At 42.1% G+C, this 23,245-nt stretch overlaps 1 protein-coding gene across 1 annotated transcript in view; it reads left to right on the top strand.

Moving 5' to 3' along the window:
- The window catches only part of ARHGAP25 (Rho GTPase activating protein 25), a 180,176-nt gene that overhangs the window by 114,462 nt on the left and 42,469 nt on the right, over positions 1-23,245 (top strand). Inside the window, exon 3 of the mRNA XM_082252949.1 lies at positions 19,231-19,318. Within this exon, the coding sequence (XP_082109075.1) occupies positions 19,231-19,318 (88 nt within the window). The remainder of the gene's footprint in view (positions 1-19,230; positions 19,319-23,245) is intronic.

The following is a 23,245-nucleotide window of genomic DNA, read 5'->3' as shown; positions in this document are numbered from 1 at the left end:
AAAAAAAAAGTTCTACATTTAGTTATACTTTAATTGCTATTTAGTAGTAACCTCACAAATAATGTGGTTGGGCTATACAGTATATCACACACAGAAATCTACTATGGGCTTTAGTTTTTTGACACTGTAAAGTTAAGCCTATATGCTATGCCTATACTGTATGCCTATATTTTAAATGCGTTATCATCAATCTTCCCACGTGCATCTTGTGTTTTTCACCTGCAAAAAATGTACATGATCATGTAGTTTCATTGTGTCATTTTCACATTCCAGTGACAGAAGTTTCTGTTTGTGTTTAAACATAAGGAATGTGGCATGGCACTGCATAGACCTCTGTCTGTAGTCTGAGCACTGATGCTGGTACAGGTGAGAGATTCACAGTAACTAGATCCAACTGACCATTCTCAGACACACAGAGAGCTCATTTGTGTAGCTCAGGGGTGTCAAACTTTATCATAGGCCGCATCAGCATTATGGTTGCCCTCAAAGGGCCAGTTGTAACTGTAAGACCATATAAATGTATCTACTCTATTATATTAAATAATTGCCTCTGCATTTGATTATTACTGGTTTGAGTAATAACTTTGGACTCAAGCTGTGAAGGGCAGGTGCAGACCGGCACTGAGCCCACTAACACTCCAGTAGCAGGTGATGCAAGTCTGTAAAAAAGGGTCGCACAATTCTGGTATCATCCACAAGAAACTTTATTCGAGACTGCTCAAACACAACATGGTTCTGCCATGGTGTTCTGTCAGAGCAGTCTCCAATAAAGTTTCTTGTGGATGATACCAGTGGTGTGCAATCTTCTTTTTTCAACTGGCATACAATTGTATTATTCCTATAATCATTTTAAGCAGATGTCTAGAGAACCTCACCCCCCTTACAAGAGTCTCCCACCCTCCCTTACATGACAATGCAACCCCCTTACCTTGTGCTGCTGCTGGGAAGAAGCTGAGGGCGGAGATGCATGAGAGGTGCAAAGGCCACATGAAATGGCCTGGAGGGCTGGATTTGGCCCACAGGCCTTGTGTTAGACACGTAGTGTAGCTGGAAGATTTTTTTATTTTACCCATAGTTGTATGAAACTATGGAGTTCCTCCACAGATCCAGTCCAAATGTCATCTATGTATCTGTGCCATGCTAATATGTGGCTCAGGTACATAGACAAGTCCTCCCTGCTGAAAAAGTCACACTCCCACTCCCCCCGGTACAGATTAGCATTCAATGGGGCACAACACATCCCCAACGCAATGCCCTTCAATTGCATCTGGAATATTGGGCACTGTGATATAGAAACAAGCTAATTGTGCATATTCCTGTTTAGTTTCAGCTTGTTCAGTTGGCTCTTATGTCACCGTTTTCTTTGTATGTAAGGATTGATCCTTTTCTTTTTAGAGCTGACAATTAGTCTCAGTAAATTTAACAAGGTTCATCCATTTTAGAAATATTATATGAAGTTATAAAAAAATGTACCGTATTTTGTAACTCTAATGGAAGTCATAAATTACAAACACAATTGTTTATTATAAAGATTTTATATAGATGGATGTAAGTGCCTTGTGATGGAAAGCAGCGGCAAAGTTCAGTCTGGACTGTCCAATATGATGTGCATATAAATTGGGGTGATGGATGGACCCTCACTTTCTGTATTGGTTCATTCTCTTTGTACCTCTGGGGCATTGATATTATATATGGTTTCCATCTCTTATTAAGGTAAGGGATGAGTTTAGGTGGTATGCAGCAAATGTGTGCTACAAATTGTGTAAAAATGGATTTTAATAGATTATTTGACCATTTAGCTCCTGAAGAAGCAGAATTCCCTGAATCTGAGAAATGCAATGAGCTGTATGATCTATGGCAACCACCACATAAATACATTATTATTATATGGGTATCTCCCATGACTTGTTAATATGTTTCAGTAAAGTGGGTGATAGAGCCAGGTCAGATTTTGAGTTCCTTTCTGTAACATTGCTCTTTTTGTTTTCATGTTATTGGATGTCCTTTTATAGAATTTTTACTAATAAAGTTACATTGTTTTATGAAAAATTTAGTATTATTATGTACAGCACAGGAAATATAACTACACTAATACCTATGTAGCACTAACTCCCGCAGGAGCCGCATAGTAGATTGGGTTCTCTGTTCTTCTGCTTGACTCCAAAAACACCCTTAGCCCCACTGACATACTGGGTTAATGTCTTACTGCTGGCTGTACGCATATATGCAGCCTTTGGCAAGTGGGCTTTAATGGCAAGAGGTCGCATATATGCTTTGCAAATGTAAACATTGCTGTGCTAAGAGCGCGCGCCCTGCACGCTCACTGCACAGTAGCCAACAGGGAACAGAAAGCTTACGATGCATACTTGCGATCGGGAGCTTTACAATCATGTGACCGCTGTGACAGCCAATCACACCTGTCACATTACCCGAATTCCCGCCTCTATCTCCTGGCATTTAGAAACTCTTAAAGGGTCGGGCGGCGGGTTGGGATTAAGCAAATGAATACTGTATTGCTACTGGGAGCATAAATCTAGGTACCCTGTACACAACTAAGGTTCAAAATCAAGCAAACATCAGACGTGTCAGTGGTTAATTTACCCAATATATTGTCAACAGTTTCAATAAATAGCATTATGCACATAAATGAATAAGTACAAGATTAGGTCAATCTCAGTTCACTAGACAATATGCTCACCAGGCTGTAGCAGAATAGATTGGTGTTCTATGAAGCTTAATTAGAGTAGACCTGGTAATCCACAAAATCAGCAATAAGTGATGGCATTAGAAAACAGTAACAGCAATGATACTCAATACTTCGGTAACTCTGTAAACAGTATATGGGCAGGATCACCTGCGCCCTTGCACACGGGGGTACCTTTTGAAGAAAGCATGCTCATCAAAGCCCATGACCAGGCAGAAAAACCAAGCATTAAGGCAGTTCCCTGACTTAGAGATGAGCCTTCACTGTGTGCAGTATTAAAGAGTTCTCTGAAAAGCGACTTGTCCCATGTCACTACACACTGTAACTTGTACAGTATCTCACAAAAGTGAGTACACCCCTCACATTTTTGTAAATATTTTATTATATTTTTTCATGTGACAACACTGAAGAAATTACACTTTGCTACAATGTAAAGTAGTGAGTGTACAGCTCGTATAACAGTGTAAATTTGCTGTCCCCTCAAAATAACTCAACACACAGCCAATAATGTCTAAACCGCTGGCAACAAAAGTGAGTACACCCCTAAGTGAAAATGTTCACATTGGCCCCAATTAGCCATTTTCCCTCCTGGGTTTTATGTGACTCATTAGTGTTACAAGGTCTCAGGTGTGAATGGGGGGCAGGTGTGTTAAACTTGGTGTTATCACTCTCACTCTCTCATACTGGTCACTGGAAGTTCAACATGGCCCCTCATGGCAAAGAACTCTCTGAGGATCTGAAAAAAAGAATTGTTGCTCTACATAAAGATGACCTAGGCTATAAGAACATTGCCAAGACCCTGAAACTGAGCTGCAGCATGGTGACCAAGACCATACAGCAATATAACAGGACAGGTTCCACTCAGAACTGGCCTCTCCATGGTCAAGCAAAGAAGTTGATTGCACGTGTTTAGCATCATATCCAGGGGTTGTCTTTGGGACATAGAAGTATAAGTGCTGCCAGCATTGCTGCAGAGGTTGAAGGGGTGGGGGGTCAGCCTGTCAGTGCTCAGACCATATGCCGCACACTGCATCAAATTGGTCTACATGGCTGTCATCCCAGAAGGAAGCTACTTCTAAAGGTAATGCACAAGAAAGTCCACAAATAGTTTTCTAAAGACAAGCAGACTAAGCAGATCGATTACTGAAACCATGTCCCGTGGTCTGATCAGACCAAGATAAACTTGTTTTGTTCAGATGGTGTCAAGCGTGTGTGGCGGCAACCAGGTGAGGAGTACAAAGAAAAGTGTGTCTTGCCTACAGTCAAGTATGGTGGTGGGAGTGCCATGGTCTGGGGCTGCATGAGTGCTGCCGGCACAAGGGAGCTACAGTTCATTAGGGGAACTATGAATGCCAACACATATTGTGACATACTGAAGCAGACCATGATCCCCTCCCTTCAGAGACTGGGCCGCAGGGCAGTATTCCAACATGATAACGACCCCATACACACCTCCAAGACGACCACTGCCTTGCTAAAGAAGCTGAGGGTAAAGGTGATGGACTGGCCAAGCATGTCTCCAGACCTACCTAATCCCTATTGAACATCTGTGGGGCATTCCTAAAATGGAAGGTGGAGGAACGCAAGGTCTCTAACCACCACCAGATCCGTGATGTCATCATGGAAAAGAGGAAGAGGACTCCAGTGGCAACCTGTGAAGCTCTGGTGAACTCTATGCCCAAGAGGGTTAAGGCAGTGCTGGAAAATAATTGTGGCCGCACAAAATATTGACACTTTGTGCCCAATTTGCAGTATTTTAACTTAGGGGTGAACTCACTTTTGTTGCCAGCGGTATAGACATTAATGGCTGTGTGTTGAGTTTTTTTGGATGGGACAGAAAATTTACACTGTTCTACAAGCTGTACACCCACTACTTTACGTTGTAGCAAAGTGTCATTTCTTCAGTGTTGTCACATGAAAAGATATAATAAAATATTTACAAAAAAGTGAGGAGTGTACTCACTTTTGTGAGATACTGTATGTTTGCATTAGGAAGGACGTGCAAAGCCTTTGCTCTCACTCACTCAACTCTTTCCTTTGCTACCTTGTGACCAGGCCATAGATCTCCATAACAATAGTCTGCTCCAGTTGCTTGCCATGGGGGACAGAACACTAGAGAGGGAGCCAGAACTTTGACCCCTTTACTCCAGAGGTCACCTTACCAGTTAGCATGCCTAACGACTGATTGTGGGTGGCCTGTTCCTCATAACCCAAAGTGCATTACAGGCCTAGGTTCTTTGGAATGCGCCAATACCAGGATATCTAGTACAATCTCAGCATTTGCAGATGATACTAAATTAGGCTTGCCAATATCTTCTATGCAGGATGTGGAAACCTTGCAAGCGGACCTGAACAAAATAACGGGGTGGGCAACTACATGGCAGATGAGATTTAATGTTGAAAAATGTAAAGTAATACACTTGGGGGCCAGAAACCAGAAAGCAAGCTACTCACTAGGGGGGGAACCTCTGGGTGAGTCTAGGATGGAAAAGGACTTGGGGGTACTGGTAGACAAGAGGCTTGGCAGTGGCATGCAATGCCAAGCCGCCGCAAGCAAAGCCAACAGAATACTGGGATGTATAAAAAAGGGGATTCACTCCAGAAATAAAGAGATTATTCTTCCACTCTACAAGACTCTGGTCCGGCCACATCTGGAGTATGCTGTCCAGTTCTGGGCACCGGTCCTCAGGAAGGATGTGCTGGAACTGGAGAAAGTCCAGAGAAGGGCAACAAAAATAATTAGAGGAATGGAGGACATCAGCTATGAGGAAAGACTACAAGCACTGAACCTATTCTCTCTGGAGAAGAGACGATTGAGGGGGGATATGATATCAGTGTACAAATACTGTACTGGAACAAACTATTCAGAGAGAGGAGATACAATAAGACACGTGGCCACTCACTAAAACTTGAGGAAAGGCGGTTTAACCTTAAAGTGCGTAAGGGGTTCTTCACTGTAAGAGCGGTAAGGATGTGGAATTCTCTTCCACAAGCAGTCGTATCAGCAGGGAGCATTGATAGTTTCAAAAAGCTATTAGATGGACACCTTAAAGACCACAACATACAGGGGTATACAATGTATGGTTAAAAGCAAACACACACACACACATCATAGGTTGAACTGGATGGACTGATGTCTTTTTTCAACCTCACTAACTATGTAACTATGTAACCAACATTTCCCCCCCGTTGAGTATTTTCAGACAAGTCTTAGAACGGTTAACATAACTTTTACTGTTAAAATGTAACATAACAATACAAAACGAATACTGTCCTGTCCCTGGTCCTAACAAACCGTAGTGGCCCATGCATACCTCTGTGGGGTGGGAGTCCATATAGACAAGGTTGATGACATGGACGCTGTCCATGACTCTCTGTTACTTCAACGCCGCTCATGTCTTCATACTCCCTACCACATTTAGTTTTCCAGCCTCCAGCCACCAGTCAACCCTTGTTCCTTGCAGTCCCCTTTTTATATAACAGGTGGGCCCACTAAAAGCCTGGGAAATGAGCCAAAAATATTTAACTCTTTCCCCAGGCTGAGCGCTAAATAACTAACTACACATACATTTAAACCTGTATACAAGTAGGCAACAACCACTTTAGGGTGCACTCTATGTGGATGGCTATGATGAACTGTAAGGCTCCTTAAAGAGCCTAATATAAATAATTGGCAAAGTTCTTGTGAAGCAACTATCTGAGTGAGAAGTTTTTAAATCTTAGTTCTTCAGCCGGCTAGTGTTGGGGTCCAGTCTTTATGGTAGAGCACATGATGCTGCTCGTTAGATGACCAGTCCCTATGTGCTCAGTGTCTGCAACAGCAACAGTTTAATGGCAGCAGTGTCCTATCACCAGCCTCAACCATACAGCAACAGGGGTCTCACTGTTTAGATGTCAGCTCACTTCTAGATCTGCCTGGAGCAACTCTGATCCTCAGAGTTCAGGCTTGTAAGCGGTTGATGTGCACACTGGAGCAGCGATGTGCACACCTTGGTCTCCTCTAGCAAAGAGGAAATCCCTCAGTATTCAGCCTGTGAAAATACAGCTCTCTCTCTCTGTATATTCAGCTTGCATTGGGATATGTACAACCCCAATCCCAAAAAGGTTGGGACGCTGTGTAAAATCTCCATAAACACAGAATGCAATGATTTGCACATATCATAAACCCATATTTTATTTACAATAGAAAATAGAAAACATATCAAATGTTTAAAATGAGAAAATTCACAATTTTAAGAAAACATTAGGTAATTTTGAAATTGATGGTAGAAACACATCTCAAAAAAGTTGGAACATGGCAACAGAAAGCTGACAAAGTAAGTGGCACCAACAAGAAAGAGCTGGAAGAAATTTTTTTTTAATTGGAAACAGGTCGGTAACATATTTGGATATAAAAAGAGCATCTTAGAGAGTCATAGTGTCTCAGAAGTAAAGATGGACAGAGGTTCACCAATCTGTGAAGAGGTGCAATTTCCAAAAAAAATCAGAATTATGTTCCTCAACCTAAAGTTGCACAGACTTTAAATACACTATCTACAGTAAATAATATCATCAAAGATTCAGAGAATCTGGAGAAATCTCTTTGTGCAAGAGACAAGGCCGAATATTGGATGCCCATGATCTTTGGTCCCTCAGACAGCACTGCATTAAAAACAGGCATGATTTTGTAAAGGACATCACTGCATGGGCTTTGGGAATACTTCCGAAAATCACTGCCTGTGAACACAGTTGTGCCATGCAAAAATGCAATGCAAGCTTGCTATCATCAAAAGAAGAAGCAATATCTGAAAATGATCCAGAAACCGCAACGTCTTTTCTGGGCCAAAGCTCATGTAAATGGTCTGTTGCAAAGTGGAAAACTGTACAATGGTCAGATGAATTGAAATTTGACATTATTTTTGGCAACCATAGGTGCTGTGTCCCCTTGACTAAGGCCTTGTTCATACCTGAGCATTTTTCTCTGAAGTCTCAAAATGCCTAACAATAAAAATCCCATTCATTTCAATGGCCCCTGTTCACATATGAGCGTTTGTCACCTGAAGCAAAACGCCTGAAGCTCAAAAAAGTACATGAGCTTTTTTTTTTTGGCAGATTACAAGTGCTTTTGTTAGATGTCAATGCCTGCCTACAAACACCTGCAAAAAACACATGAAAAAAACGCCTGAAATACGCCCAAAAAAATGCCTGAAAACGATACGCTCAGGTGTAAATGGAGCCTAAAGAGGAAAGGGACCTTCTGGCTTGTTATCAGCACACAGAATAAAAGCCTGCATCTCTGATGATATGGAGGTGAATTAGTACATATATACGCAGGTTTTAGAGCAGTAAAATACCACTCAGTGTCTTAAAAAAGTTTTTTGACATTCACAAAAAAACGCTACCAAAATTGACAATCACACAATTTGCTGTTGAAGAGTGGGGTGTCATTGTAAATTTGGATCACTATGGTGTTGCGTAGTGATGGGTAAATCCACTCTTTGTTGTTAATAAAATTAATCTGAGCCTGTGATGCTGCAAATTTTGGTATCTGGGAGCCCCTAGTGCTGCTTACAGGGGGTTATAGACATAAATGGGTGTAGCTGACTGTACACAGGTATGTGCCGCACCTTGAGTAAAGTGGCTCATGCATACAGATGTAAATATTTGAACACAGTCAGTATGCACTTGGGACTACTGCACGTTACATATGGATGCATGCTCCACTTCATGTTGCAATTTATAAAAATTTTTGGATACTTTTTAATATTTGTTCATCAAAGGCTTGCCTGGTAGGCATAGAAACAACCTCTCTGTGTGGGGAGCTCCAAAGTAGATCACCATCATCAACAGGGATGGGCCGAACATCCCCCTGTTCAGTTTGCACCAGAACATCTCGAACAGGGAAAAAGTTCCAGTGAACATGCGAACTCTATTAAAGTTTATAGGACACGAACGTGAAAAAATCAAAAGTCCCCATTTTAAAGGATAGTTTTTACAGGAGCAGTGATTTTAATGATGCTTAAAGTGAAACAATAAAAATCAAAAATTCCCTTAAATATCGTGCCTGGGGGGCTCCCTTAATATGCCTGTAAAGTGGCGCATCTGTATGAGGTATGGAACCTGCTGCAGCAATACTGACATTTCTAAAGGAAAAAAATGTCATTTAAAAGGGCCTGGTATAGATTTTGGGGGACCCCATGCCGTTTTTATTTTAAATTCTTTCTTAGAGTTCCCTTTAACCACTTAAATACAGGGCACTTTCAACCCCTTCCTGCCTAGACCAATTTTCAGCTTTCAGTGTTCATTGGCTTATATGTAGAGTTGAGCGAACACCTGGATGTCCGGGTTCGGCGGGTCCGGCCGAACTTGAAAAAAAAGTCCGGGTTCGTGACCCGTACTTAACCCAAACTTGACCCCGATCCTGAACCCCATTGAAGTCAATGGTGACCCGAACTTTTGAGCAATAAAATGGCTCTAAAAAAAAAATGGAAAGGGCTAAAGGGGTTCAAATGGCAGCAAAAGCTTGTTAAGAGCATGGCAAGTGCTCTGCAAACAAATGTGGATAGGGAAATAACTTAAAATAACATAAAAAACATAAAAATTAAAAAGAATCATCTTGATCTAGGAGGACGAGGCCCATATAGAGTAGGAGGTTGAGGTGGCGGTGGATGTGGCGGTGTAGGTGGAAGCGACAGTGGAGGAGGATGAGGTAGCCAACACTAGTTTTTGTTTTTAATTTTATTTCTTTTTAAATTAGAGTACACCCCAAAAGAATGAGAAAGATCAAAAATACAACAATGGCTGGGTAAGGCCGGTATACATGTCTATTCTGCACAAGGTACGGACAAGTCCTGTGGGATCCATGCCTGGTTCCTTTTAATGAACGTGAGCTTGTCCACATTGGCTCTGGACAGGCGGCTGGGCTTGTCTGTGATAACGCCCCCAGCCGTGCTAAATACACATTCAGGTAATACACTGGCTGCAGGGCAGGCCAGCACCTCCAAGGCATAAAGGGCAAGCTCAGGCCATGTGCCCAATTTGGAGACCCAAAAGTTGAAGGGGGCAGACCCGTCATTCAGTACGTGTATAGTACAGTAAGGAACTGCATATGGTATATGGTAAGGAATGGTGATAGCGGCGGGGGGGCTTTTTTCCCCCTTCTGGGTTGAGTCTGGCCTTGGAAAAGGTATGTGTCCCTGGTTGTGCCCAGGCTCTCCCAAAGCTGTCTAAGTTCTGAGGCCTTCTGGTAGGGACGGGGCTGCACTGGTCTTGCCAGGGACCGGGATTCTGAAAAGCCTGTGGTGTATGTGCCCATTGGAGTGGCAGTCCAGGGGTGCCATAATTCACGGTGGATGGCAACACTATGAGTATGGCACCAAGGACACTGCACTTCCTACACACGTTTTTCACACCTGCCTCTAGGGCTGGGCCTTTTGGTCAGGAGTCAGGACCAGAGGAATTTTTTATTCCTGGCCGAAGGGCCTGCCATAGTATTGCAACGTGGCACTAACCTTGCACTTCTCCACTATCCCTTTCCCCACTTGTATGTGTTGTGTGTCCCACGTTTTGTGTTTTTTATTGTGGCGGTACACTTTATTCTGCACAGCGTGATTAGTAGGGTGTAGGTACTTGGGCCTGTCCCTGAAAGTCTTGGGAGTAGGTGGATATGGCCTTTTGACTTGGTTTGCCCTCTCTCATGGGGTCTCTCTTTGGGAGAGCCCCACCTAGTACTTGGGGTGGTCTGTTTCAGCAGACCTCCTAAAGAACGGGGCTGCCTGGTTTTGGCCAGGTTAGCCAGTGTAAGTACCCCAGTCCTTGTCAGGAGCCTTGCGCCCTGGGGGATCAGGGTCAGGGACCAAGTGTACACCCTGTGCACTTTTTGTGTTTCACTTTTTTGGTGTGCACTTTTTTATGCACCCACCGGTTGATAGTCTGAATGTGTTCACACACCACGGGCTTAAAAAAAAAAAACAAAAAACAGCTGGTGGTCCTGGTTGTTGTGGCGTGCCGACAAAGCTTTTCCACATTTCATACATGCTAACCCTGCCTTCTGAGGTGCTGGCGGTGCCCTGGCTGCGTTGGCGACCTCCTCCTCCTCTGCCTTCGCCTTGTGCTTCCACTGTGCCCCCGCTGTCAGGTGGGAATACCACCAGCATCGCTTCTCGACTTTTTGGCTAAGATCAAGTGTAGTATCTGTTGTTATCAGTTAAATCAGTAATCAGTAAAACTGCCTGCTGTCGTTTACCCCTGGCTGTGCTGAAGTTGGTGGTGAAGGTGTTACGCTGACCGGATGGTAGAGGATGAGGATGAGGATGAGGAAGCGGCGTAGGTGGAGTTAGCAACAGGAGGCAAACTGAATCGCCCTGCACTCCTCGGTGGTGGAAGGAGATGCGCTAAACAAATTTAAAGGGTGTATCTCACAGTAACATAATCAGCAAATGCTGCAAAATTATTAATTTTCCCCTATATGGGTGTTTATTGAATAGCAGAATAGAACAACAGTATCCAAAGGGTGTATCTCACACGTACAGATAAAGACTAGGCCGCAATTGAATATCTTTCTTTCCCCTAAATGGGTGTTTATTCAATAGCAGAATAGAACAACAGGAGCCAAAGGGTGTATCTCACACGTACAGATATTGACTAAGCCACAATTTAATATCTTTCTTTCCTCTAAATGGGTGTTTATTGAATAGCAGAATAGAACAACAGGAGCCAAAGGGTGTATCTCACAGTAACATATGCAGACTAGACTGCAATTTAATTTTTTTCCCTAAATGGGTGTTTATTGAAAAGCGGAATAGAACAACAGTATCCAAAGGGTGTATCTCACAGTAACATATGCAGACTAGGCCGCAATTTAATTTTTTTTCCCTAAATGGGTGTTTATTGAATAGGAGAATAGAACAACAGTATCCAAAGGTTATATCTCACACGTACAGCTACAGACTAGGCCGCAATTTAATTTTTTTCCCTAAATGGGTGTTTATTGAATAGCGGAATAGAACAACAGTATCCAAAGGGTGTATCTCACAGTAACGTATGAATGAAAATTTTTTATTTTTCCCTTTGATTTTTGAAGAGCAGATTAGAACACAGCAGTGTCTAAAGGCTTTTTCTCACAGTAACATATAAAGGAAAAAATGAAAAAAAAAATGTTTCCCTTTAAATTGGTGATTTTTAAATAGCAGATTAGAACAGCACTGTGTGTAAAGGCTATATGTCACAGTAACGTATGAATGAAAAACTGAAAAATAATTATTTTTCCCTTAAATTGGTGATTTTTGAATAGCAGATTAGAACACAGCAGTGTCTAAACGCTGTATGTCACAGTAAAGTATGAATAAAAAACTGAAAAATTATTATTTTTCCCTTAAATTGGTGATTTTTGAATAGCAGATAAGAACACAGCAGTGTCTAAACTCTGTATGTCACAGTAAAGTATGAATAAAAAACTGAAAAATAATTATTTTCTCCCTTAAATGGGTGATTTTTGAATAGCAGATTAGAACACAGCAGTGTCTAAACGCTGTATGTCACAGTAAAATATGAAGGAAAAAACGTTTTGTTTTTTTTTAAATCCAGATTAAGCAGACACATATGCACTGAGCTTGCATTAAATGTCCGCTGCATGCCGCACCTCGCCCATCTAACAGACTGATAAAAGTTTTTTTTTTTTTTGCTCCCTTCTCACTGGGCCCAGGTCAGGGCAAAAAGATCGTGCACTGCACCCCCCACACAATAAAAGCGATGTAGATCGCTGTCTGATTAAAGAACATTCTTCTGTCCTGTGTCCTATTCTTTCCCTGAAAGCAATCTCCAGCCTGCCCCTACAATAATCTCCTATCTCTCCCTCAAATAAGCAGCAGCAGGAACCTGTCCCTACAATAGTTAGAGCAGAGTGACGTGCGGCGCTACGGGACTCCAGCTTATATAGAGGCTGGGTCACATGCTGCACTGGCCAATCACAGCCATGCCATGGCTTCTAAGGACACACTAGTTAAACGCTTGTTGATTGGCTGCCCTGCAGCTGTTGAAACCGTGCCATTAACCACTTTACCACCGGAGGATTTTCCTGCTGTACGTCCAGGCCACTTTTTTCGATTCGGCACTGTGCGACTTTAACTGACAATTGCGCGGTCATGCAACGCCGTACCCAAACAAAATTTAAGTTCTTTTTTTTCCCACAAACAGAGCTTTCTTTTGGTGGTATTTGATCACCTCTGCGCTTTTTATTTTTTGCAATATTAATAAAAAAATTTGAAAATTTCGAAAAAATAACAATATTTTTCTACTTTGACAGTTAAAAAATATCCAATATATTCAATTTTTGTCATATATTTAGGCTAAAATGTATTTAGCTACATGTCTTTGACAAAAAAATTCTCAATGAGTGTATTTTTAACCACTTTAAGACTGGAAGATTTTACCCCATTCCTGACCAGGCCATATTTTGCGATTCGGCACTGCGTTATTTTAACGGACGATTGCGCGGTCGCGCGACACTGTACCCAAATTAAATTTATGTCCTTTTTTTCCCCACAAATAGAGCTTTCTTTTGGTGGTATTTGATCACCTGTGCGATTTTTACTTTGTGCGCTATATACAAAAAAAGAGTGACAATATTGAAAAAATAACAATATTTTTCACATTTTTTATATGAAATTCCCCCCCCCCAAAAAATGTAAAAATCTAAATTTTTTAATATTTTAGGCCAATTTGTTTTCTGCTACATATTTTTGGTAAAAAAAAATCGCAATAAGCGTATTTTGATTGGTTTGCACAAAAGTTATCGTAGCTACTAACTACGGTAAATTTATGTCATTTTAATTTTTTTTTTAACTAGTAATGGCGGCGATCTTTTTTTTTTTTGCGGGACTGCGACATTGCGGCTGACAGATCGGACCCTTGACTGACATTTTTGACACTTTTGGGGGTAACAGTGACATTACTACAGTAATCAGTGCTATAAATATGCACTGTTACTGTAAAAATGACACTGGCAGGGAAGGGGTTAAGCTATGCTGAATCTTGCAATCTGTCACTGTTTGTCACAAATCTGTCACTGTTTACACAAGTGGGCGGATCTCCACACTTGATCCCCGACGATCGGGGAAGATCGTCAGGGATTGAGTGTGGAGATCCGCAGTGTGGAGATCACCGTGTGGAGATCATCGAGTGTGGAGATCATCGAGTGTGGAGATCACCGCCGCTCCTCCCCTGGCCCGATTCCCGCTGTGACTGAATACAGCGGGAGTGAGCCTCCGGCACGGTGCGCGTGCCGCCCACAGGGGGAGGAGTCCAGCGACGTAGGTCTACGTCGCTGGACGATATCGAGCCACTTTGCCGCAGTAGGGTCAACGTGACCGGTCGGCAAGTGGTTAAAACCGCGCCAAACAAACAAACAATGGACTGTATCCCGAATATACAGTAAAATGTTCGGGTCCGTGTCCGGGTACCGAAAACCCAAAAGTCCGGTACGATCCCGAACAATACAGTCCGTGTTCGCTCAACCCTACTTATATGGGAAATCTTGGTCAGCTTGACATGGTACAGCTTCTGGTCTTTAACATTGGTGTCTATGGGAAATATTGGTCTGCTTGACATGGCACAGCTTCCGGTCTTTAACATTAGCGTGCATGGGAAATATTGATCAGCTTGGCATGGCACTGCTCCCGAACTTTAAGGGACAGGGACAAAAAACTTGGGGAGCACTTAAGAGGGGACCCAGGACTACAACATATCCATACATTTTAAAAGTGGAGTATGCCTGTACACTACACTGACTACATGAAACTAACTCAACACACTATCTACTAACTACCTACCTAATCTTTATTGTCACACACTATACACGGCCAGATAAGCGGCAGCCTTATATAGTGTGGGGCGTGGACTTGAGCAATGATTGGCTAAAAGCACCCTGCCTTGCTCTGAAAGGACATTGTGCTGTGATTGGCCAAAGCATACAGGTCAGGTGCATGCTTTGGCCAATCATCAGCAATCAATGCACTGCAATATAGGGAGCTCATCGGCCTGCGAGCTTCCCGCCGAGCGCCCCATTTGTTTGTGTGTCCTGCGAATACACGAACAGCTGATGTTCGACTCGGACACAGAGCCCATCCCTAATCACCAATCAATAAAGAGGTTGACTCAGCAGTACCTGCAAAACCTTTGAGGACCTTCACTCAACCATTGTATCTGACAGTAGTGGAATCTATGAAGAAATTACTAAAATAATGCAGGGGTAGGCTTGTTCTTCTGATTTTTTCATGTGAAAAGTCTCTCCCTAATCCCCTATAAATTCCCTAAAAGTTAACTATACCTAACAATTAGCTTTAAACTGCAAATCGCAGTGAGAATATCTCACAGTAGTATTTTCCATGAGGGATCTCATAAAAGATCTCGGTCCTGCGTGTAAAAGTGCGTAATAAGAAGCGTTTTGGACAATTATTAATATGTATGTGTGTAGGAAGAAGATAAAATCTCAACCCAAAGTTAAATTTGTTTGCTGATGTTTCTCTACTGATCAATAGTAAACCGTTTTTTTTTTTTACTCTAACATTTAATACACAGAGTAAAATATTATTTTCAAGAGGGCCCCTGTATAGTAGCTGTACACCCATTCCGTAAAATTTTATTTAAGGATGAAAATAAGGAAAATGAGTATTCTATAGTTCAAAGGCAATCCTTTATGATATGCAGTGCTTTGGCAAACTCAATGGAGTTGACAGTTCACTTTGCAAGGGAATTTTCCCCAGAGATTAGTGAATGACACCTAATTGTCCATCATCCAATCATGGACAAGCAAAAATGTAGTGAAAGTGATTGGGTATTCTTTGCAAAGTGAAATTTCTTCACATTCACTAAGCTCTAAGGAAACTTCTCTTCTCGCAAATTGAACATCTTATTTACCTTTAATAAATCAACTCCAATGCCTTTAAATTACAGTAAAACCTTGGATTGAGAGTAACTTGGTTTGGGAGTGTTTTGCAAGACAAGCAAAATTTTTTTATAAATTTTGACTTGATAAACAAGCGATGTCTTGATATATAAGTAGCGTCATGTCACAACTGAGTATAAAAGAGAAGAGAGGCACCTCTAGGTGTAGCAATATGGTTACATTTAATGAAGGTACAACATTTAGCAACTCACATGGTTGATGATTAAAACATCTAAGTATGCAGTCATCCAGGGTAAAGCTGTCCACATAGACCATCCTCCTCACCGCCATCTGCTTCATACCTTCCAAACTGCACTCCACGAGCGCTTTAAGCCTCACTTTCAGATCGCTCTACTACAAGGTAGTCTTCCCGGTCACGACTGCAGACTGACAGCGCCGAGAGCCGGCTGAGCGGAGGATGGTCTATGTGGACAGCTTTACCTCGGATGCCTGCATACTTAGATGTGCCTGTTTTAATCATCAACCACCTGAGTTGCTAAATGTTGTACCTCCAATAAATGTAATCATATTGCTACACTTAGAGGCGCCCTCTTCTCTTTATACTCTGTAGCTCTTGCTGGATTTTGCTTCTAATCCCCTTGTGAAGGTGCCATTTGTGGATGGACATTTTATGGTTACACGACCTATCACATTGCTATAATCTTTTTATATGGACTATAAACTGAAGGATTTATGAATAAATGGTTGTGGAATGAATCATCTGAATTTCCATTATTTCTTATGGGGAAATTTGCTTTGATATAAGAGTGCTTTGGATTAAAAGTATGTTTCCGGAAGGAATTATGCTCGCAATCCAAGGTTTTACTGTACTTTTTAAAGTTTAATCTCCCAATAGTATTCTACGCTGGTAAAAGGTACATGCCTTGTGTTATCTTTGTTGCATAGTGTTAAAGAAAATAAATATTTTTATCCATACAAATTGGTGGCGTTTTGTACCATGCTAGTGATTGATTATTGCAGAAAATTTGGAGTTTAAGTGATCCTCCTTATTGGCTAACTTGAGTTATTAAAGATGCAAGCTTTAAAAATACCTTGGATCCTTTCTGCACGCCTTATGCAAATGCATAATGCCTGATGAATGAGATGTGAGTTGTCCCAAAAACTTGTATCTTTAACCACTTTACCACTAGAGGATTTTGCTGTCTTACGTCTGGGCCACTTTTTGCGATTCGGCGCTGTGCAACTTTAACGGACAATTGCGCGGTCGTGCGACTCTGTACCCAAATTAAATTTACGTCCTTTTTTTCCCATAAACAGAGCTTTCTTTTGGTGGTATTTGATCACCTGTGCGATTTTTACTTTTTGCGCTATAAACAAAAATAGCATTTATTTTGAAAAAATAACAATATTTTTCACATTTTTTTATATGAAATTCCCCCCCAAAAAAATGTAAAAATCTAATTTTTGGCCAATTTGTTTTATGCTACCTATGTTTGGTAAAAAAAATCACAATAAGTGTATTTTGATTGGTTTGAGCAAAAGTTATTGTGTTTACTAACAAAGGGAAAGATTTCTGTCATTTTTGGTGTTTTTTTTTTAACGCGTAATGGCGGCGATCTGCGATTTTTTTTGCGGATTGCGACATTGCGGCGGACAGATCGGACCCTTGACTGACATTTTTGACACTTTTGGGGGTACCAGTGACATTACTGCAGTAATCAGTGCTATATATATGCACTGTTACTGTAAAAATGACACTGGCAGGGAAGGGGTTAATTTTATTGGAGAGGGAGGGGTTAATGTATGCCTGGTGCTTACTAACGTGTGTGGGGGGAGGTGAGTGTGTGACACAAGGACAGATCGAGGGTTCAACTTTGCTGAGCCCTGCAATCTGACCCTGCCTGTCACTTAGGATATCCGCCCGCTTGTGTTTACACAAGCAGGCGGATCTCCACACTCGGTTCCCCGACGATCGGGGAAGAGCAGCGGCGATCGCCGCTGCTCCTCCCCTGGCCCGACTCCCGCTGAGAAAGGGGAGAGTCTGACGACGTAGGTCTACGTCGTCAGACGATAACGAACCACTTTGCCGCAGTAGGCTCAACGTTATCAGACGGCAAGTGGTTAATAACTTAGGTTATCCAATAAAGACTATCACGTACAGTCCAAAATATCCATAGAATGCTTATACTATCCACTTGAAGACCAGGCCTTTTTCGGACACTTTGTTTACAAGTAAAAAAAAAGAATATATATATATATATATATATATATATATCTACACTGCTCAAAAAAATTAAAGGAACACTTTGAAAACACGTCAGATCTCAATGGGGAAAAATATCATGCTGGATATCTATACTGATATGATCTGGATAATGTGTTAGGAACAAAAGGATGCCACATGGTTTGATGGAAATTAAAATGATCAACCTACAGAGGGCTGAATTCAAAGACACCCCGAAAATCAAAGGGAAAAAATGATGCAGGAGGCTAATCCATTTTGCTGAAATTTCAATGCAGCAACTCAAAATGGTAGTCAGTAGTTTGTGGCCCCAACATGCTTGTATGCATGCCTGACAATGTCAAGGCATGCTCCTAATGAGATGACGGATGGTGTCCTGGGGTATTTCCTGACTATCAGTGTAAATAATGTACTGACAGTCTTGCTGGTTAATGGCTCTTTTCCTCACACAGACACAGCGAGGGAGGAAAGGTATTTAGCATTATAATTTTAAAGGGGTTGTAAAGTCAGAAGTTTTTTTTTTTTATCTTAATGGATTCTATGCATTAAGATAAAAAAACCTTCTGTGTGCAGCAGCCCCCCTCAGCCCCCCCTAATACTTAACTGAGCTCATCTCTATCTAGCGATGTTGCAGGAAAGACTTGGCCATCCAGGACTCTCTCTCCTGATTGGCTGAGACACAGCAGCGGCGCCAATGGCTCCCGCTGCTGTCAATCAAATTCAGTTAGCCAATAAGAAGAGAGAGGGGGCAGAGCCGAAACACGGCACTGTGTCTGAATGGACACACGGAGCTACGGCTCAGCTCGGGTGCCCCAATAGCAAGCTCCCTGGCGTTGGGGCAATTAACAGGAGGGAGGGGCCAGGAACACCGAAGAGGGACCTGAGAAGAGGAGGATCGGGGCTGCTCTGTGCAAAACCAACTGCACAGAGCAAGTAAGTGTAACATGTTTGTTATTTAAAAAAAAAAAAAAACGACACTTTACAATCACTTTAACATGTTCCAAAAACAGAGAGGATAAAATAATTGAATAGATGTGACTACAAACACTCAACTTACAATAACTCAAAATAATGAGTTTACCAAGGGTGCATTTTTTGGCATGAGAAGGGGTCCAAAAATTTTTAAAAAGCTTCTCTAAAAGCTAGTCACAGGAGACTTTTGAAGCACACTGCACCCTTAAAAAACACCAAAAACATTTTACCTTTGCCATCGATTTCAATGCATTTTGTCAAATTAGAAACATTTTGCCTAAGTCTCTTGATTTTCAGTGAAAATTTGAGGAAATTACAACTCTTAAATTTTAATAGTGACTTTTTATATCCTTTTTTCTATTACAGTAAACTATAAGGAACAATACGTAATATGAAAATATCGTAATCTGTTGTTTTTTTTTCTCCAAGGGCTTCTTGTTTTTACCCAGAAGCTCCGTTAGTGAGGTCTCCTGTAACCCTGATGATGTGGGGAAGTTCATCTTTGAAGTGATACCAGGTAAGTTATGATAAAGTGCTTGATTAACTTAATGCAGTATTAACAACCCCCCCCCCCCCCCAAATAAAAAAGAAAAAGAAATGATGTCATTAGATGCGGTGGCTGCTTCACATTTTTTTTTTTTTTTTAGGCTTTTTCCCTCTGTTTTTACCTGGAGATCTGGCCAGTAACACACCTCGGGAAAGATTTACTAAAACTGGTGCACACAGAATCTGGTGCAGCTGTGCATAGTAACCAATCAGCTTCCAGGTTTTAGCCCATGTTTACATTGGGACAATTTGACATGTCAAATCACATATCAAATTGGAGCCCATACCTGGCAATGGCACCATCTGAATCGGTGCGACGCCGACTTTGGAGCACCGCACTGATTCCCAAAAATTGTTTCTGCACTACCTTTGGCGATTTTGGGGGGCGATTTCAATAGACATCTGTGCAGGAACCAACACACATGTCTGTCAAATCACCCCCGAATTTAGACTGAAAAATGCCACTTTGAAATTGTTCAGCTGAACTCGCACGATTTCAAAACCTCCCTCAGTGTGAACCTTCACTTATTGTCAAAACTTAATTGAACAAGCTGAAGTTAGAAGCTGATTGGTTATTGTGCACAGCTGCACCAGATTTTGTGTGCTCCGGTTTTTGTAAATCTCCCACCTCCTGTGTTAGAGCCAGGGCTGCTGATAGGGGGGTACCAATGGACAACCTGTAGGGGGCCCAAGCACACAGGGGGGCCTGGACAGCAGGGAGCTAAGTGCGGCGGGAAGGGCAGACAATTACAGAGTGATGCACTGTGTCTGTGTATCTCCCTCCAGCAGCTGAAAGCCAGTTTCTCTCCCTCTCCCTAATTCTGGCTTTCAGCTGCTAGAGGGAGCGAAACAAACACAGTGCATCGTTCGGTAATTGTCCTCCCATCCCGCTGCTCCAATCCCCCTCCCTAAGCTGCCCACATCTGATTCCCCCCTGTGTGTCTGGGCTTCACCTCACCCCCCCCCGCAGCACTGCTGGCTTTCCTCCCCCACTGCTGCAGGCACAGGGGTGAATGGAGGGTCGGGGTAGGGGCCAGTAAATACAGTATGTAATTTACCAACCTTTTTCTTTTCTGAGTTGGACACAGTAAGAAGTCAGTACCGATTGCTCCTGTGTCCATTGATAACTGAGCATAGAAAACTGTATTTACTATGCTTCAGTTTATGAATGAATAGGAGCTTCTGTCTCCTGTTCATTCATCTTCAGTGCAGCTGAGGCTAAAGAGAATGGAACTGACGTATCTGTGTCCTCAATTCCTTCTCTGTCTTAAAGATGAGATGTCAGGGGTCTGTAGAAATAAAGGTCTGACGGTGCCTCTTTAATTAAATACAATTACATTACAGATGATTTCTGATTGATTACAGCACTTTATACATCATTATTGTACTTTGTTTTGTTTTGAGGAATACGCTTATTGGTGATAGCACAATGCTGAATAAATGCCATGAGAAATTACTATCAATTGAAATATTTGAGCCAAAACACAACCTTTCCCGCTTTGCATTAGTGACGACAATTGTCTCAAGTTAAAAAAAAAATAGGAGTAATAAAAGGGCACATTTTTGGCAAAGCTGCCAAGTAAAATGTGCTTTGTCCAGACAAGCTGCCTATTGGGCAATACATTTTTTGTTTTTATTCTCTACCAAGTAATTATAGATTTCAAAAGTTCAGTGAAGGTCAAACCCTGCACTTTAATCATACACAGTAATATTCCTGTGGTTGCCTGTACGTGTGTAAAGAAAAATCCATCCTTTCAAAAGGAGGGAAGAGAAGAGTAGGGATGATGAATGGAAATATTTGAATAAAATATGATTGTCTGAATACATTATGAATACTTCAATGATTTAGCTCCCATTTGTAGTGGGCTTAAGTCCAGGTTCACACTTCAGCGATATCAGACATCGCATGTGATTCGGAGTGCACTGCTCTGCAGATCACATGCCATGTCTGACCTGAGAGATTGTATGGCTGAATTTGCATCGCATTTGGACCAAAGTCGCACAGGACCCTTTGTTTGGTCTGCACCAGAATTGGATCGCATGGGTGTTCACACCTATGCGATCCGATTCCTGTCCGAACTGACAGTTTGCACTGCGATATGCGAACTGATCTGGGGGTGTCGTAAACTCTGTATTGACACCCCCAGCGATTCGCATATGGCATTGTGAACTGCCTACGAGTCGAGTCTAGTGTGGGGAATCTGCAGTGGATTCACAGGATTCCCGCATCACATATGTGTGAACCGGCACTAGGGATCTAAAAAGTGAAGCCATCCAATACTGATATTCAGTAATTGCTGTGTACAGGTGAACCGAATCACCCACTGGCTTTGCTCTGTATATCCCATGGGACTGCAGAGGTTTGCCCTTGTGTTGTGGTACCTGGTCCTGTTCTCTGAAACTGTAAGCCTCACTTCCTCTTCTGCAGCAAGAAGTCTTATTTATCTTGAAGCATGCTCCATAATATAGCATTAATCAAAAATATTTAAGTAAACTTGAGGCTTCTGCATAATGCTTATGGCAGGTAGTTAAATCAGGGTGCTAGGGTCCAGAGATTATACCACCAGACCCCTTGGGAGCTGTAAAAAAACAGTGCAGGCTTCATTCTGCCAGCACCCTGTCATCTGTGTGCTAATGCTGCTTGACTTGTTTAAAGCTGAGTTCCAGCCTGAACTTCAGTGTTGCTCAGCTGTACAGGCTTCTGCTTTTTACAGAATTTTTTTACTCCAATTTCACTGCACACTGTTAGCTTCTTACATTTTTCATAAGAAGTTACGACAAGTTAGATGAAGTCTGCCCATAGTTGTGCACAGGGGGTGTGCCAGGTGTGCCTGGGCACACCCCAATCACTCTGTGCAGTGCTGATTTCCCTTCTTTACCTGGGCTTACCCCTGTGTTGCTCCTCCCGCAGTGCTGCTGGCTTCCCTCCTCTCCTCCCCCCCTGGCTGCTGCGAGGATGTTTAAGAATGGAGAGCAGAGGAAGGGGCTAGTCGATATGTCATTTACCGGCCCCTTCCTTTTCAAAATGAACATAGTGAACACACTCACTTACTTTGTTCATTCATAGCTGAAGCATAGTAACGTGTTTTACTAACTGTTTACTATGCTTCAGTTTGTGAATGAACAGGATGCCACTCAGCACAGAGCACTTCCCATTCATTCACTGTCCAGTGCAGCTGAGGCTGCAGAGAAAGCCCTGTGTGGTTGAGCTTTGGGGTGCACACCCTAACACAATGGGCTGCACACACCTATGAGCCTTCCTCATTTCTTGGCTGGAGGACATCAGCTTCATCTAGTCCTTTCCTTCAAAGCCTGTCTGTCCTTTACCTGCCCTTCTATTTATTGGGTTTCAGTTAAACAAACTGTAAGACTTTGCATACTTTTTGTTTTAGCTGATTAAGCTTTTACTTGGGCTTTACATAATATTTAAATATTTTGCTTTTTAAATATGGAGTATGTAGATATAACTCATATGAGCATATGAAATACACTATATTACCAAAAATATTGGGACACCTGCCTTTACACACACATGAACTATAAAGGCATCCCAGTCTTAGTCTGTAGGGTTCAATATTGAGTAGGCCCACCCTTTGCAGCTATAACAGCTTCAACTCTTCTGGGAAGGCTGTACACAAGGTTTAGGAGTGTGTCTATGGGAATGTTTGACCATTCTTCCAGAAGCGCATTAGTGAGATCAGGCTCTGATGTGGACGAGAAAGCCTGGCTCTAATTCCTTCCAAAGGTGTTCTATCGGGTTGAGGTCAGGACTGTGCAGGTCAGTCAAGTTTCTCCAACCCCAATCTCACTCATCCTTGCTTTGTGCACTGGTCCAAATCATTTGGTGGAGGGGAGATTATGATGTGGGGTTGTTTTTCAGGTGTTGGGCTTGGCCCCT

Source organism: Pelophylax lessonae (genome assembly GCF_965119305.1).
Source record: "Pelophylax lessonae genome assembly, chromosome: 4".
NCBI classification, from domain to species: domain Eukaryota; kingdom Metazoa; phylum Chordata; class Amphibia; order Anura; family Ranidae; genus Pelophylax; species Pelophylax lessonae.
Note: the sequence above shows the minus strand (reverse complement) of the source record. Positions and strands in the feature narration are given on the sequence as shown.